This window comes from Hemitrygon akajei, chromosome 12 (genome assembly GCF_048418815.1).
Source record: "Hemitrygon akajei chromosome 12, sHemAka1.3, whole genome shotgun sequence".
Lineage (NCBI taxonomy): Eukaryota > Metazoa > Chordata > Chondrichthyes > Myliobatiformes > Dasyatidae > Hemitrygon > Hemitrygon akajei.
This window is the reverse complement of record NC_133135.1, coordinates 97,757,430-97,775,321: the sequence shown is the minus strand read 5'-3', so window position 1 is coordinate 97,775,321 and position 17,892 is coordinate 97,757,430. Positions and strand designations below refer to the sequence as shown.

Below are 17,892 nucleotides of genomic sequence, written 5' to 3'. Positions count from 1 at the left end.
ATGAAATAATCTTGGTTGATGGGATTAAAGAGAATCTTGAACCTTTTATAGGAAGGATCAAGTCCCTTTAGGATCCAGTACGGTAATTTGAGTGTGAAGCTAGGGAATATGAAAGAGGCCCTAAATTAATACTTCTCAGCAGTCCTTATCAAGAGAAAGATGTGGAGGCTGGAGAATAAAGTGAGGTATATATCCCTGTATCAGGAAGTAGGATGTGTAAGAAATACTGGCACATTTAGATTATCTAGCCAAACAAATCTTGATGATCTATCCCAAGATGGTATGTGATGCAAGGGAGGAGATTGCTGCGATTCTAATAGAGATTTTTGCATCGTCACTAGCGTGGATGAGGTAGCAGAATCTCCTGGAGGATAGCTAATGTTGTCATGTTTGATAATGGTAATAAGGATAACCCTGGAAACTACAGGAAGGTCAGTGATAGGGGAAAAGTTGTAGAAAATTCTGAGGGATGGCATTTTTGTTCAGTTAGAAAGGCAAGGACTGGTTAGGAGGAGCCATCATGGCTTTGTGCAAGGGACATCGTGTGTCACAAATCTGAGTTTTTGTGAAGCGGTAACTAAGAGCAGGGAGGGGCTGTTTGCATGGATTTCAGAATTCAAAATCAATTTCTTCTCTGAGTACCTATACACTCAGTGAATCAGAATCAGGTTTAATGTCATTAGCATACAGACAATAGGTGCAGGAGTAGGCCATTCGGCCCTTTGAGCCTGCACCGCCATTCAATCTGATCGTGGCTGATCATCCACAGTCAGTACCCCGTTCCTGCCTTCTCCCTATATCCTTTGACTCTACTATCTTTAAGAGCTCTATCTAACTTTTACTTGAAAGCATCCAGAGAATTGGCCTCCACTGCCTTCTGAGGCAGAGCATTCCATAGATCCACAACTCTCTGGGTGAAAAAGTTTTCCCTGAACTCCGTTCTAAATGGCCTACCCCTTATTCTTAAACTGTGGCCTCTGGTTCTGGACTCTCCCAACATCGGGAACGTGTTTCCTGCCTCTAGCGTGTCCAATCCCTTAATAATCTTATATGTTTCAATCAGATCCCCTCTCATCCTTCTAAATTCCAGTGTATACAAGCCCAATCGCTCCAATCTTTCAACATCTGACAGTCCCGCAATCCTGGGAATTAACCTCGTGAACCTATGCTGCACTCCCTCACTAGCAAGCATGTCCTTCCTCAAATTTGGAGATCAAAACTGAACACAATACTCCAGGTGTGGCCTCACCAGGGCTCTGTACAGCTGCAGAAGGACCTCTTTGCTCCTATACTCAACTCCACTTGTTATGAAGGCCAACATGCCATTAGCTTTCTTCACTGCCTGCTGTACCTGCATGCTTACTTTCAGTGACTGATGAACAGGGACACCTAGATCTTGTTGTACTTCCCCTTTCCCTAACTTGACACCATTCAGATAGTAATCTGCCTTCCTGTTTTTTGCCCCCAAAGTGGATAACCTCACATTTATCCACATTAAACTGCATCTGCCATGCATATGTTATGGAATTTGTTTTTATGGCAGCAGTACATTACAATAATTAAAAAAGTATAAACTTTATTAGGTACAGGAGTAGAACCCGGTGTGGTCTGCTGCTGTAGCCCATCCACTTCAAGGTTTGATGTGTTGTGCATTCAGATATGCTCTTCTGCACACTACTGTTGTAACGCATGGTTATTTGAGTTACTATTACCTTCCTGTCGGCTTGAACAAGTCTGGCTATTCTCCTCTGACCTCTGTCGTTAGCATGCCCTTTTTGCCAAAAGAACTGCTGCTCCCTGGATGTTTTTTTTGTTTCTCGCACTATTCTTTGTACATTCCAGGGACTGCTTTGCATGGAAATCCTAGGAGATTAGCAGTTTGAGATGGACATACCACCCCATCTGGCACCAATAATCATTTCATGGTCAGACTTACATTTCTTCCCCATACTGATCTTTGGTCTAAACCACTTGACCATGCATTAAATTCCTGCCACGTGATTGGCTGATTAGATATTTAAATTAACAAGCAGCTGTACCTTAGAAAGTGACCACTAGGTGTATGTCACCATACACACTGCCCTGAGATTCAATTTTTTTTGCCAATGTTGCAGTAGTACAAAGAAATACAATAGAAAAAGTGAAAAACTACACACAAAGCCGAGCAAGAAACCAATTTGCAAAAGAAGACAAACTGCAAATACAAAGAAAACCACTAATAATAAATAATCACGAGGAAATCTGCAGATGCTGGAAATTCAAACAAAACAACACACACAAAAACCCTCCTGATGAAGGGTCTCAGCCCGAAACGTCAACAGTGCTTCTCCTTATAGATGCTGCCTGGCCTGCTGTGTTGGACCAGCATTTTGTGTGTGTTGTAATAATAAATAATACTAAGAACATGAGTGGTACAGTCCTTGAAAATGGGTCCATAGTTATGTTCAGTGATTGGTTCAATGTTGTGGTGAGTGAGGTTAGCCACATCAGTTCTGGAGCCTGATGGCTGAAGGGTAATCACTGTTCCTGAACCTGGCAGTGTGAGACCAAAGGCTCCTACACCTCCTTCACAGTGGCAGCAGCAAAAAGAGAGCATGGCCTGGATGGGGGGTGAGGAAGAATGCTTGGATGCTGTTTTCTTGTGGCAGGGATTGGTGCTTGGACCTTTGTTAATATCTGTATAAATTACTTGGATGAGAATGTAGGTGATAGTGAATCTGCATGTGACATGGAAATTGGTGAAGTTATAGATAGAAAAGAATACAGTAGAACATGGATCAGATGGAACTTAAAGGAAACAAGGGTAAAGAAATGCATTTTGAGAGGTCAAATTCTGGCAGGGTGTGTAGAGTAAATGGCACGGACCTTTGTTACTTTGAAGAATCTTGGGGTGCAAGCCCTTAACTCCCTGTAAATAGCAACACGGATAGATGGGTTAGTGAAGATTATATTTGTTATGCTTACCTTTGTTGGCTTTGGCTGAGTATAAGAGTTGGGACATCTTGTTGCAGCTGTACAATGGTTAGACCACACCAACGTACAGTTCATGTTGCCACACTGCAGGAAAGATGTGTTTACAGAAGAGACTCACTGGAATAGAGGACTGCTGTTACAAGGAGAGGCTGGATAGACTGGATTTATTCTCACTGGAATGTAGCAGGCTGATGGGTGAACTTATAAAGGTTTATAAAATTAAGGGCTATACAATGGATAGAGTATTTTTCTCAGAGTGGAAGAGTCTAGAAATAGAGGGTACAGGTTTAAGGTGAGAGTGTTAAGACTTTAAGGAAATAATGGATAAAATTTTCACACAAGATGGGGTGTATATGGAATCAGCTGCCAGAGGGATGGTAGTGGCAGATTATAACCACAACATTTAAAAGGCATTTGGACTGTACTTAAATAGAAAAGGTGTATAGGGATGTTGACATGCAGGCAAATGGGGTTATCATAGATATGCATATTGGTCTGTTCCTGTCTTGTGTAATTCTAAAGAGGACAAAGTCAGCAGGGGGGAGGGACCACACCTGCAGGTTCGCCTGCTAGATGCACATTCCCAATACAAAAATATTCCTTCACGTTGTTGAGTAGGAATTTGCTACCCAAGTATACTGAAGTTGTACCTTCATTCACAAACTCTAGTGTATTAAGGAAACAGCCAACTACCTCTCATAAGAGGTGGTGGAGAGGACATTAAATAGTGGTCTTGCAGATAACACCAAATCCTGTGTATGAAGATGAACTTGCCACTTCAACAAACTATTGTCTACTTACTTGTCCCTATGTCATTTTCAGCCAGGGATGTTTCCACTCAGTTAAAAGTTATTAGTCACAAAGGTACTCATATTGACTAATTTGGAACACGTGAAAAAGGCACGATAGACCTCTACTTCCTTAAAAGTTTATGTAGACGTGGCATTTAATCAAAACCTTTGTCAGATTTCTGGAGATGCACACTGTAGAGCTCCCTAACTGGTTGCATCACAGCCTGCTTACAGAAAGTGGTAGATACAGCCAAGGCAAAGCCTTCCCCACTATTGAGTACATTTATATGGAACAGTGCCACAAGAAAGCAACATCCATCATCAAAGACCCCACCATCCATCCCATGCTGTCTTCTCACTGCAACCATTGTGCATGAGGTACAGAGCCTTGAGGTTCACACTGCCAAGTTCAGGAACAGTTATTACCCTACAACCATAAGGCTCCTGAGCCTGTACTGAACTGTATTGTGTTGTGTTGCAGGTGTGGTGCTCAGCAGTGCAGCACAGAGTGTGCTGAGCCGGCCCATGCAGAGGAAGCTGGTCACACTGGTTCACTGCCAGCTGGTGGAAGAGGAGGGCCGGATCCGGGCAATGCGGGCTGCACGTTCATTAGGGGAGCGCACCGTCACCGAGCTCATCCTCCAGCATCAGAACCCACAGCAACTCTCCTCCAATCTCTGGGCTGCTGTAAGAGCCAGGGGCTGCCAGTTTCTTGGACCAGGTACAATACTGATGTAATGCTGCAGATTCAGTTTAGTGTTCACCACACCAACCACACAGCTTCACTGGCAAGAGGCTAAGTAATTTCCAAATTCTTGCATTATCGTTGCTGGGGAAGGGGCTGCTTATTGAAATCCCCCACTGCCATCTGTCCACCATCCCAAAAGCAGGACATGGGGAAAGAAGAAAACGTAGAGTAATATTTTACCCTGTTCACACTACCCCTTCAGAGGTTGCTGGGGTAGGTGAAGCATGAGCTTGAGACAGTAATGTTCCATCTACGCTGTCTCATCAAACACACCCTGTTAAAATGTGGCTAAGGTATAATTCCCTTTAGCCCTTCTCACTGAAGAAAATCATTTTTAGCCTTATTATTTAACATCACTGTCAGAAATTCAGCAGAATTTAGGTTGTTTGCAAAACTCCCTACTCACTTTGCTGATAAAACAAATTGTACCACTGAGGGATATGTAACTGTAAAATAATAAAGTGGATTTAGAGAAACTAGGCACAGAAGGCTATACCTTTGGGTCCAGATGAACAAGGTTATGAATGGTTGATCTTCACCTTGTTGAGTGAGTGAGTGATCTGTTTGGCTCCCAGCAATGCAGGAAGAAGCTCTCAAACTTGTCCTTCTCGCACTGGAAGATGGTTCTGCACTCTCAAGGAAAGTCCTGGTGCTGTTTGTGGTTCAGAGACTGGAACCGCGATTTCCTCAAGCCTCAAAGACCAGCATTGGCCATGTGGTGCAGCTCCTGTACAGAGCATCATGTTTCAAAGTAAGTCAATTGAAGTGCACCGATTGGGTGTTGCTGAATCAGTTTAAGGGCATCTACTGTGCTGAATAATTAATATGATTATATGTACAAAGGAGAAAGTTTACTAAAATACAATAAAGTATTTTGCATTCTGTTGATGAGACTGAATTCAACCTCACCACCCTCTCCAGCTCTCCATAGACAGGCACTTGGTGTTAGAGATTTCTTCTAGTTAAATATTGTGAAGGCAATAGCCATTGCCCTCATTGTAGGATGAGTGTACAGGGGTGGTTGATGGTCAGCATGGAATCAGTGGGTTGAAGGGCCTGTTTCCGTGATCTCTACGACTAATATCTGCCATTAAGTCAATTAGCCTCCTAAACCATTAGACATTGGTCCAGACGATTGCAGCCTTCCTAACTCAACAATAACTTAAGTAATTTTCATTCTTAACCTTTGCTTACATTTTATTCCCACAGCAATTGTTGAATTATCCTGCTTTTCTCATTTGTACTTCCTCTAAACAAATCTTTTATTTTTTACTCCAGTATTGCTCCTTTTTTTTGCCATTTACTCTTACCTGCCTTCCACCCTAAAAACAAACCTTTCCTTTTGTACTTTGTTCTCCTCCATACTACCCAACCGGGTACTTGCTGAAAACTACTGCACCATTAATAACAAACACAGGAAAGTCTGCAGAAACTGGAAATCCAAGCAACACAATCCACACAAAACGCTGGAGGAACTCAGCAAGTCAGGAAGCATCTATGGAAAAGAGTAAACAGTCGACGTTTTCAGCCAAGACATGAAGAAGGGTTTCAGCCTTAAATATCAACTGTTTACTCTTTTCCATAGATGCTGCCTGGCCTTCTGAGTACCACCAACATTTTGTATGTGTTACATCACCAATATTTTACACTGTTTGTGAAAGAGCTTCAACCTCCTGCAGCCATAGTTTGGTCCTGAAGGCTGGCTGTGTATTTCCAAGTTTCTTGTGTTTCATCTCCTGCACTAACTGCCTTTTTCTACTTCTCAAACATTGCCTGTTTGCCCTTCCTGAGCTCACCTGCAGTGAAAACCTTATCCATGCTTTGTTACCTCTTAATTACTCACTGACTGGACTTTTCTTCCCCTCCCAGCCCCTCTCAGAAACTTGAACTGATCCCAGGACCTATTCCCACAAAGCAATGATTGAGCTGTCACTTTTTCAGTCTTGTTGATAGTTATGTATATTCCTGGAACTTTCTATATTAGTTACGTGTATTCCCAGTACACAATTTTTGGCAATATGTATTGCATTACTCATGATGTACTCGCTAGGTTGTCCTTGTACAAACAAAATCTTTAACTGGAGACCTGTGGAACTGTTTTGTAAAAGTGTGGGAGGACAAAGATTGGTGGCGTTGTGCACAGTGTAGAAGTTTGACTAAGACCACAAGACATGACAGAATTAGGCATTCAACCCTTCTAATCTGCTCCGCCATTCTTTCATGGCTGATTCAACCACGTTCTCCTGTTTTCTCCCGTAACCCAAACTACCTGCATATTGAAATCCCCTATAAGGATCAAATATTCCCCTATTTATATGCCTATCATTCTCCCATTGGCTACTGCTTGGAGGCGTGTATATAACTCCCACCAGGGTCGTTTTTACCCTTGCAGTTTTTAACTCTACCCACAAGGATTTTACATCTACTGATCCTATGTCACCCAGCCTTTTTGTAGAAGTCATTACCTTCCTATAAAGAGATCCCAGTGATCCGGAAATCTGAAACCCTTCCTCCTGCACTGATTTATCAGTTACACATTCATCTGCCAAATCATCCATCCTACCCTCACTGGTATGTGGCACAACCAACAATCAAGCAATTGCTGCACTGGAAGTCATGCTTTTCAGCTTTCTACCTAACTCCCTATATATTCTTTGCAGGACCTCCTCCCTTTACCACCCTTTGTCGTTGGTACAAATATGTACCACAACCTCTGGCTGCTCACACTCCCACTTTAGAAAGCTGTGGACCCGGTCCGAGACATCCCTGACCCTGGCACCTGGGATGCATCATACCATCCTGATGTCTCTTTCACATCCACAGAATCTTCTGTCTGCTTCCCTGGTTATCACTACTGCACTCTTCTTCTCCCCCCCCCCGGCCATATTCAGTGCCAGAGACCTGATCGCTCTGGCTATCTTTTGCTAGGTCATTTGCCCCACCCCCAAAAGTATCCAAAGCAGTATACCTGTTTGTTGAGAGACACAGCACAGAGGTACTCTGCACTGGTTGCCTATCCCCTTCCCCCTCTTAATAGTCACCCAGTTACCTATGTCCTACCTCCCTGTATGTCCTGTCAATCAACCCCTCAATTTCCCAAATGATCAAGACTTCTTCCAGTTCCAGCTCCAATTCCTTAACACGGTCTGAAAGAAGCTGCAGCTGTAGTTATCGGAGATACTGGAGGTCTCCCTGCTTTTCCACATCTCACATGAAGAGCATTCCACTATCCTGGTTGCCACCCACACTGCTCTAACTGTGCAATAAGAAAGAAAGAAAAATTAAACACAAAAATATAAGTATTATAGTCTCACCTCTCCTTGTTGATGCCTCTGTGTCAAAACCTGAGCTTCCCACTCTAAGCACTACTTTTTATTGGCCCTTGCCAAGTGCCTAATTATACACAATCCGATGCCTGCTAGGGAATTGTAGCACACAAAGTCCCAACTAACCCCACTCGCATCCTTTGAATAAAGGATACAGTGGGGTACCGATCAGTTGCAGATATGGACAGAGAAATGCGGGTGGAGTTTAATCTAATCAAATGTGTAGTGTTAATGGCAAAGTACTTAAAGGCATTGATGTGTGGAGGGATTTTGGGGTCCAGGTTATAACAGGACTGAACAGTGGCTGAACAGGTTAATGAGATGATAAGGAGGGATTATTGCACATTTGCCTTTATTGATTAAGGCATTGAGTCGAAAGAGTCGCAAAGTTATATTACAGCTTTATAAAACACTGGTTGGGTCAGATCATGAGTATTTCTGTAAATTTTGGTCACCCTATTGGAAGGATGTGGAGAGCGTGGAGAGGATACGGAAGATACTTATCACAAGGGTGCTATGGATACTATCTGCTATTAGGAGAACTTGGATAAACAACAGTTGTTTTCTCTGGAGTAGCAGTATCAGGTGGAGACCTGATAGAAGTTTATAAAATTATGGGAGGTATAAATAGAGAAAACAATGGTATCTTTTTCCCAGAATTAAAATACCTAATACCAGAGGGCAAGTATTAAGGTGAGAGGGGGTAAGTTCAAAGGAGATGTGTGATTAAGTTTTTTTCCTCCAGAACATGGTGGGTGCCTTGAATGTGCTGCCAGGGTTGGTGGTGGAGAAAGATGTAACAGAGGTGTTGAAGAGGCACCTAGATGGGCATGTGAATATGCACAGAATGGTAGGACATAGGCCATATATGGGTAGAAAGGAATGTGTCTTTAGGTTGGAGGAACAACACCTTATATACCGGCTGGGTTGCCTCCAACCTGATGGCATGAACATTGACTTCTCTAACTTCCATTAATGCCCCTCCTCCCCTTCTTACCCCATCCCTGACATATTTAGTTGTTTGTTTTTTTTCTGTCTCTCTGCCCATCACCCTGCCTGTTCTCCATCTCCCTCTGGTGCTCCCCCCTCCCCCTTTCTTTCTCCTGAGACCTCCCATCCCATGATCCTTTCCCTTCTCCAGCTCTGTATCACTTTCGCCAATCACCTTTCCAGCTCCTAGCTTCATCCCACCCCCTCCAGTCTTCTCCTATCATTTTGCATTTCTCCCTCCCCCCACTACTTTCAAATCTCTCAGTATCTCACCTTTCAGTTAGTCCTGATGAAGGGTCTCGGCCCGAAACGTTGACAGTGCTTCTCCCGATAGATGCTGCCTGGCTTGCTGTGTTCCACCAGCATTTTGTGTGTGTTGTGTCTTTAGCTTAATTAGTTTGGCACAGCATCATAACCCAAAGGTTGTTGCTGTGCTGTACTTTACTGTGTTCTATGTTTTCCTTTTATCACTGTTTGACTACTAAAGCAAACATTCTAGTCATCATTATTTGCTGTGGTAGCTTGTTGTGCACAGATTTCCAGCATAACAACAGTGACCACACACTTCTAAATTCTTCGGTTGTACTACACTTGGGGACTTCCTGTAAGAAACACCAAAGCATGATTATAAATGCAAAAATGTCATTGACCCATAATGGTTCCCTGGGACTGAAAACTAACAACCATAATTCTTATTCCTATCAGATTCCTCCTTGTCCAGCCCTTTACCTTTCCCACCACGTGGCTTCACCTATCACCTTCCAGCTAGCCTCCTTCCTCTCCCCCACCTTCTTATTCTAGCATCTTCCCCTTCCTTTTCAGTTCTGAAGAAGGGTCTCAGCCCGAAACATCAACTGTTTGTTCATTTCCATAGATGCTGCTAGACCTGAATTCCTCCAACATGTTGTTTGTGTTGCTTTGGATTACCAGCATTTGCAGGCTTTATTGTGTTTATCCTTTCTACAGTTGCCTGACTTCAACAATTTCTGTAACTCTATCTTGCCCTACAGTGAAGACTGTTCTCCACTTGGTAACTCCATCTTGCCCTCTCTGAACTCTTGAGTTACAGCCTTTGTATCTTTATCACTCCATCGTTGGTCCTTGTGCCTTCACTTATCTTGGTCCAAAGCTTTGGAATTCCAAATCACTTAAACCCTTAAAGTTACTCTTCAAAACATGCCTCATTGACCAGATATCCTAATATTGGCAAGTGGTTCTCTCTAAATGTTTAGTAGGTAACACTGCTGTGAAGCAGCTTGTAATTTTTCAAAGGTATAATTGATACAAATGATGAGAAGGAAAATGGCAAATTACAAAATGCCACAGATGATCTGGTGGTTTGGATAGACACTGGGCAGAGGAAAATTTACTCCAAGTGTGAAAGATATCTTTAGCAAAGGAATTATGTGCATTAAAGCAAAGATGTGAAGATGCATGCACAAATGTTAAGAGGTTACAAACCATACTCAGAGAGTTTCTGTTAGAATAGTGATGACTAATAACTAGTAAATAGGAATATGAATTGTCCGTATGTGGTAACAGGGAACTACAGACAGCACCCAAAAGTAGGGACATAGAATGCATCAGTGATGATGCACAAATTTCAGAAATGTACACCCATTGTTGTAATACAAAATTGATTCTACTGTTAACTAAGTTGGACTTTTTTAATTTTGTAATTCCATAATCATTTTATTCTGTAATCAAGACCATAATTAAGTCTTTCTATAACCAACATTCTGCAATCAAAACCTAGTATTACTGTTAATCAAGTCTCTGTGTAATCTTGTCAGCTGAGAATGTAAAAGCTGTACCAAATTCACACTTGAGTAGATCATCTTTGACTGATCTCCTGGTGTGCATCAGTTTTAATAAATCACCAATTACTTTGAACACAACTCTGTATGGTTTTTCCATTTGCTCCTACATGTAGTGTTGTAAATAAAGAAATAGTGTGAAAACTAAGGAATATTTGTAATTCACGCCACTCTCCGTTCTAAGCCTAATAAAAAGTGTTCTTAACTTTGACCCTAAGAGAGGATATTTCCCAGGATGATGTCATTGATTGAATGGACAGGATCCTAAAAGTTATTGACATAGGTTCAATGACGGATTTTCTAAGTACACTGGACAAGTAGTTCAAGGAAAAATCTGTAGTTTAGGAAGGTAGGAATTTGACAGGTCGACTGTTCCCTAGGTATGCTAGTTTGAATGACAAATTATGCTGTAAAATTGTATTATAGCTACAACAAATAACCTCAGTTAGTTTATATTGGGGCTTTTACTGATGACACATATTACAATGAAATAAAAGATTGCTCACTTTCACTTTCACTGAATAATATTCAGTATTAGTGAAGTCTTTTCAAGGTTACCCTATTGCTAAAGCAGTGCTGACTGTAACCCACTGCTACAGAGGGCACACTGTATGCCTGGTATGGAAACACCAATGCTCAAGAATGGAAAGTCTACAAAAAGCCCAGTCCATCACAGGCAAAGACCTCCCCATCATTGAGTAATCTGAAAGGAGCACTGCCACAAGAAAGCAGTGTCCATTATCTAGAACCCTAACACAGGCCATGCTCTCTTCTCACTCTGCCACCAGGAAGGAGGTACAGGAGCCTCATGTCTCACACCACCTGGTTCAGGAACAGTTATTATCCTTCAGCCATCAGGCTCCTGAATCACTGTGGATAACTGTTTATAAGGCAGTGTTTGCTGTTTGCCTTTTGTCACTGAGCTCCTGTTTATAAGTTGCACAGGATTTAATGGTCACTAGCTGTTACTACAAGACTAAGGTTTTAGGGTACTTGGAGGCATAAGATGAAATAGGCCAGTCAGCATGATTTCTTTAAGGGGAAATCTTACATGACAAATCTGTTCGAATTGTTTGAGGAAATTACAGGCAGGATAAATAAAGGAGAGTCATTGGATGTTTGTACTTGGATTTTCAGAAGGCCTTTGACAAGGTATTGCATATGGTAAGGGCCAGTGGTATTACAGGAAAGATACTGGCATAGCCAGAATATTGGCTAGCTGTCAGATGTCAAAGAGTGGGAATAAAGGGTGCCTTTTACCAGTTGGCTACCGATGACTAGTGGTGTTCCGCAGGGGTTAGTGTTGGGTCAGCTACTTTTCTCATTACAATGGATTCAGATTAGATGGGCCATTGGTTAATCTGGACAACCACTTATTTCGGACAGACGGTTGGTGAACAGTTTCTAACTAGTGTCAGTTGTGAGTGCTTGTGTGGCCATTAAATGCTACAGTGTGCTTAGAGCAAACCATGTTAAATAGCCTCAATTGTGTGTGTTTGTGTTCAAAAAGCAGTGATTTTTGTCGCTGACGCTTGTTGAGAAATAAGCAATAAGACCATTGAGAATTGTTTCGTTTACTATGGTTTCAATCAGGCTTGAGGATGCCAGAAATGATCTGGGGTAAAAATTTCATTACTTCATCAAGTTAGGAACTATGAAGAATTTAAAGGTATCACCAATCATCTTGATTGTTATAATGAACAATGAAGATGAAATCACCCTAAAGCATTATCTGAAGCATAGATGTCTGCATTGATATTGTTCATTTACATAGGCAGTTGAAGAACACGGCATGAACATAGGATGAATTTCTCCATCAGTAACTACTGTGAACTAATACACAATTTTTATAGTACTATAGTACTGGTACTGTTCAAATTTGTTCTGTATTTCATTTAAATACATAATTTGTTGCTCAGTTAAACAGTAGTTTGACGTTTTATACTTAACTATTTCAATGAAGTTTTGGTTAACTAGGGCAGCCACTTAATTGAACCAAAATATACTGGTCCCGGTGTGTCTCAATTAACTGGAATCCACTGTATATGTTAATGATCTAAATGATGCCAGGTTTACAGATGATACAAAGATAGATGGAGGCAAGTAGTGTTATAGAAACAGGGAGTCTTGCAGAAGGACTTGGACAGATTTGGAGAAGTGGCAGATTGAATACAGCATATGGAAGTGTATAGTTTTTCCATTTGGTAGAAGGAATAAAGACAGGCTATTTTCTAAATGGGGAACAAATTCTGAAATCGAAGGGACAGAGGACTTGGATGTCCTAATGCACAGTTCCCTAAAGATTAACTTGCACATTGAGTTAATAGGAAGGCATGCATTGTTAGCCTTAATTTCGAGAGAGCTAGAATGTAAAAGCAAGGATGTAATCCTGCATTTTATAAGGCTATATTCAGACCATATTTGGAGCATTGGTAGCAGTTTTGCACCCCTTTTCTCAGAAAAGATGTGTTGGCATTGGAGAGTCGGAGGTTTGTGAGAATAATCTTGGGAATGAAAGAATTAACATCTGAGGAGTGTTTGGTGGCTCTGAGCCTGTACTCGCTGGAGGTTAGAAAGATGAGGGGACGATCTCATTGAAACCTATTGAATATTGAAAGGCCTGGATGAAGTGGATATGCGGAGGATCTTTCCAAAAGTCAGTAGACCAGAGGGCACAACCTCAGAATACAAAGATACCCCTTTAGAACAGAGATGAGAAGGAGTTTCTTTAGCCAGTGGGTGGTGAATCTGTAGAAATCAGTGCCACAGAAGGCTGTGAATGCCAAGTCATTGAGTATATTTGAAGCAGAGGTTGGTAGGTACGCAATAAGAGGAATAGCAGGAGAATGGAGTTGAAAAATATATCAGCCGTGATCAAATGGCGGAACAGACTCAATGGGCTGAATGGCTTAATTCTGCTCCTATGTCTTATGGTCTACAGACTATTTTTAACTGGAAGCTCAAAGGACTACAGACGCTTGAACCTGGAGCAACACACAAAAAGTTGGAGGAACTTAGTGAATCAAGCAGGAGTCAAACGGACAGTTGACTTTTTAAGGTCAAGACCTTTAGCTAAACTGTCTCGACCCAAAATTTCCACTGTCCATTTCCCTCTGTAGATGCTAATTCATCTGCTGAGTTCTTCCTTTTTTGACATTTAATGAATACTATCAGTCAAATGATATTTAGTTCTTATTCTTTGTGTGTCTCAGTCCTATTTTAATTACCAAGCCCATAGTTGTCCACTGTGAAGAAGTATTTACTTATATTGTTGATATCGTAATGTTAGCATTTATTGCCCATCTCAAACACCCCAGCAAACAATTGGTTATGTAGAAGCTAGACACTAAGTGAGGAAGGGAGGTTCCTTCCCTGAGGGACATTGATGAACCAAATGCTTACTTGATGACCTGGAGGTTTCATAGATCTGTAGTGTTAAATCGATACTCTCAGCTGACATGGTGTGATTGGAACGTGTCTCTAGATCCAGTAATGCAGCCAGTTAACTCCCTCTGTTACTGATGCCTTATTCTGTGTTTGCATACTGGGAAATAAGCTTAATGTACCAAGGGACAGTGAAAAACTTTTTGTACCATCCATATACATAATTTCATTATAACATTGCATTGAGGTAGTACAAGGGGAAATAACAAATTACAGAATGTAGTTACAGTTACAGAGAAAGTGCAGTCTTACAGTGGAAGGACATAGCAAAGTAAACTGAAGTCAAGATTCCATCTTATTGTAATAGGGGATAGTTCAATATCTTGTAACAGTAAGATAGAAGTTAGTCTTGACCCTGTTGATACGCAGTTTCAATTTTTATATCTTCTGCCTGATGGGAGGAAGTAAAAGAGAGAATATCCAGAGTGGATGGGGTCTTTGATTACGCTGGTTACCTTACCAAGGTAGCAAGAAATGTAGATGGAATCTATGGAAGGAAGGTTAGTTTCTGTGATGCACTAAGCTATATCCACAACTCTGCATTTTCTTGTGGCCTCCAGCAGAGCATTTGCTATACCAGACTGATGCCTCCAGATAGGATGCTTTCTAAGTTGCATCTATAAAAATTGGTGGTCAAATGCAACATTCCAAATTTCTTCAGCATTCTGAGAAAGCAGAGAAACTAGTGAGCCTTCTTGACTGTGAATTCTACATGGTTGAATCAGGCCAGGTGATTGGTAATGATGAAACCTGAAGTTTCAACTCTGTTGACCCTCAGCACAGTATACAGGAGCGTGTATACTGCCCCTCCTGAAGTCAGTAACTGAGGCATGTTTATTGCTTCAGCCATGTTATAGAACTAGTTCAGTGGTTATTCAGATATTTGAATGTTCAGTCACTGTTACAGTGGGAACATTTACAGGCGATTATCTATTTCCATGTCTGTGTTTAATTATTATTTGCTTTTACTGGGTTTGTGGTAAATGGCTTTACTGTTCCTGGCTTTGTGTTGACAGTCTGCTCACCATTACAGGTCACAAAGAGAGATGAAGATTCATCTCTCATGCAACTGAAGGAGGAGTTCCGGACCTATGAGGCACTGCGGCGGGAACATGACTCTCAGATCGTGCAGATTGCCATGGAGGCAGGGCTTCGCATTGCTCCTGACCAATGGTCCTCTCTCCTTTATGGGGATCTGTCACACAAGTCCCACATGCAATCTATTATTGACAAGGTATACCAGCTGTTTGCTAGTTATACTGGGGGACAAACTCAGCAATCTACTGTCCCACTCTTCTTTGCAGAGAATAAAATAAGTTTTTAATGAAACTTAGTTTTCTTTGGAACTGCATAGACCTCCTTGAATGTTACTGTGGGTTGCATTAAGCTCTGATGTTTGGCAGGACCTGAATCATGCTGTAAATAGGTGGTTGGCATTTGTTGCAGAGAACTCTCTTAAAATGCTGATTAATGAATTAAAACTAGGTTCTGCTTTTAAGCTGTATCATGAGATATTTACAATCCATTGCACAGGTCACCTTAATTAATTGAACTTAGACCTTGAACTTTGCTGCCAATACATTCAGATTGCTCTGTTGTGTTTACATAATTTTGCTGCATAGAGTTTAAAAATGAATGGTATCAAAAATCATATCTTGGTAGTGAAGATACAAGATGATTTACCATATGCAACAGGAAAAAGTGTTTTTAGAAATTTCATCAAAAGATTAAGTGAGCAATAAAAATCCCTTTTCAAAATCAATATCAGGTTTAATATCACTAGCATTTGTCATGAAATTTGTTGTTTTGCAGCAGTAGTACTTTGCAAAATTTAAATAAGTAGAGCGAAAACAAATAATAGTGAGGTAGTGTACATTGGTTCATTGCCTATTCAGAAAACTGATGGTGGAGGTGAAGAAACTTTTGCTAAAATATTGAGTCTGTCTTCAGGCTCTTGAACATCCTTGAAGGTAGCACTGAGAAGAGGGCATGTCCTGGATGATGGGGGGACCTTAATGATGGATGTTGCCTTTTTGAGGCATCACATTTTGAAGATGTTGATGCTGGGGATGCCAGTGACCATGATGGAGTTAGCTGAGTTTGCAACTTTTTACAGCTTTTTCCAATCCTGTGCAGTGGTCCCTCAGATGGTGATGCATCCAGTTAGAATGCTCTTCACAGTACATCTGTCGAAATTTGTGAGAGTCCTTGGTGACATACAAAGTGTCCTTATAAACTCCTAATGAAATATAGCTGCGATCATGCCTTCTTTGTAATTGTAACAATATATTGGGCCCAGTATAGATCCTCACAGACATTGATACCCAGGAATCAGAAAATCCTCACCCTTTCCACTGCTGATCCAGCAATGAGGACTGGTGTGTGTTTCCTTCAACTTCCCCTTCCAGAAGTTCACAATCACCTCCTCATTCTTACTGACGTTGGGTGAAAAGTTCTTATGACACCACTCAACCAGCTGATCTATCTCGCTCCTCTATGCTTCCTAAACACCATTTGAAATTCTTCCAACTATAGTTGTGTTCTCGGCAAAAGTGCACACAGTCACAAGTGTAGAGAGGATGGAGCAGTGGAGCACGCATTTTTGAGGTTGATAGCAAGGAGACAATGTTATTTCCAATCTGCATTGACTGTGGTCTTCCAATCGGGAAATCAAGGATCCAGTTGCAGTGGGAGGTATAAAGGCCCAGGTTTGGAGCTTGTTGATTAGTACTGAGGGTATGATTTTATTGAATGCTGAGCTGTAATCCATAAACAGCAGCCTGGCGTAGGTATTGCGATTGTCCTGATAATCCAAGGCCGAGAGCAATCACCAGTGAGTTTGCATTCCCTGTAGACCTACGTGGCTATAGGCAGATTGCGGCAGAAAACAGGAGTCGGTTCTGGTCGTGATCAGCCTCTCAAAAGCACTTTATCACGTAGATGTGATGCAACTGGGCATTAGTCATTGAGGCAGCTCATCCTGCACTTTTATGTACTGGTGTGATTATCACCCTTCTGAAGCAAGTGGGAGCCTCTGAATGTAGCAGTGAGAGATTGAAGATGATCTTGAACACTCCTGCTAGTTGGTTTTCAATGCCCCACCATCAAGGTCAGACATCAGCTTCTGAGACAGATCACAGGTTCATGAGATGCTGCAGGGATTCACACAGGTGTAGTCGTATTCTCCCTTGAAGAATGCATTAAAAAATGTTTACTCAGCTGGGGAGTGAAGTGTCATAACCATTCATTTTAGGTTTTGCTCTGTAGGAAATAATGGCCTGCAAATCCAGTCAGAGCTGGCACATATCTGATTCCATCTCCAACTAATCAGAATTGTTTTAATCAGAATAAGTTGTACCTGGACTTGTATAGTTCTGGATCACAGGTCACAGATCTAGCCCTCAGCAGACTATGAATCTCCTGGTGCATCCATACCTTTTGATTTGGATATGTTGTGTATGTTCTCGAAGGCACTCACTCTTCCATTCTGGTCTTGATGAAGTTGGTGACTCGAAGATGAATCCTCAGATATTGTCCAGTTCACCAACTCTAAGCAGTCCTGTAAGCAATCCTCAAAGTCAACAGACCCCAGACTACAGCCTTGGGTTGCAAATGTAGTTCCCCTTTAAGAAATAAGAAATGATCTTTTAGACGCTCCCCTCCAACTCATTGTCTAGGTCCATTGAATGTTGTGTGGAGTGACTGAATCAGATTTGTTATAATTTTACCTTTGAGACCGTAGACATATTTTTCCAATACCATTATCAGTAAATGGTCTGAGATTGTGGAAGCACATTAATGAG

At 41.5% G+C, this 17,892-nt stretch overlaps 1 protein-coding gene and 1 long non-coding RNA gene across 5 annotated transcripts in view; one reads left to right on the top strand and one right to left on the bottom strand.

Moving 5' to 3' along the window:
- LOC140737311 (uncharacterized) overlaps positions 1-9,248 on the bottom strand; it is a 48,230-nt gene extending 38,982 nt beyond the window's left edge. Inside the window, exons 1-3 of one of the 2 annotated variants that reach the window (XR_012101097.1) lie at positions 9,102-9,248; positions 7,573-7,768; positions 5,009-5,239 (exon numbers count right to left, since the gene is read on the bottom strand). This is a non-coding gene — a long non-coding RNA (uncharacterized lncRNA). The remainder of the gene's footprint in view (positions 1-5,008; positions 5,240-7,572; positions 7,769-9,101) is intronic. The other variant, XR_012101098.1, reaches the window with a different exon arrangement.
- LOC140737308 (roquin-1-like) overlaps positions 1-17,892 on the top strand; it is a 151,515-nt gene that overhangs the window by 89,521 nt on the left and 44,102 nt on the right. For all 3 annotated transcript variants that reach the window (XM_073063731.1, XM_073063733.1, XM_073063732.1), the window contains 3 exons: positions 4,246-4,485; positions 5,088-5,263; positions 15,123-15,323. In XM_073063731.1, the coding sequence (XP_072919832.1) occupies positions 4,246-4,485; positions 5,088-5,263; positions 15,123-15,323 (617 nt within the window). The remainder of the gene's footprint in view (positions 1-4,245; positions 4,486-5,087; positions 5,264-15,122; positions 15,324-17,892) is intronic.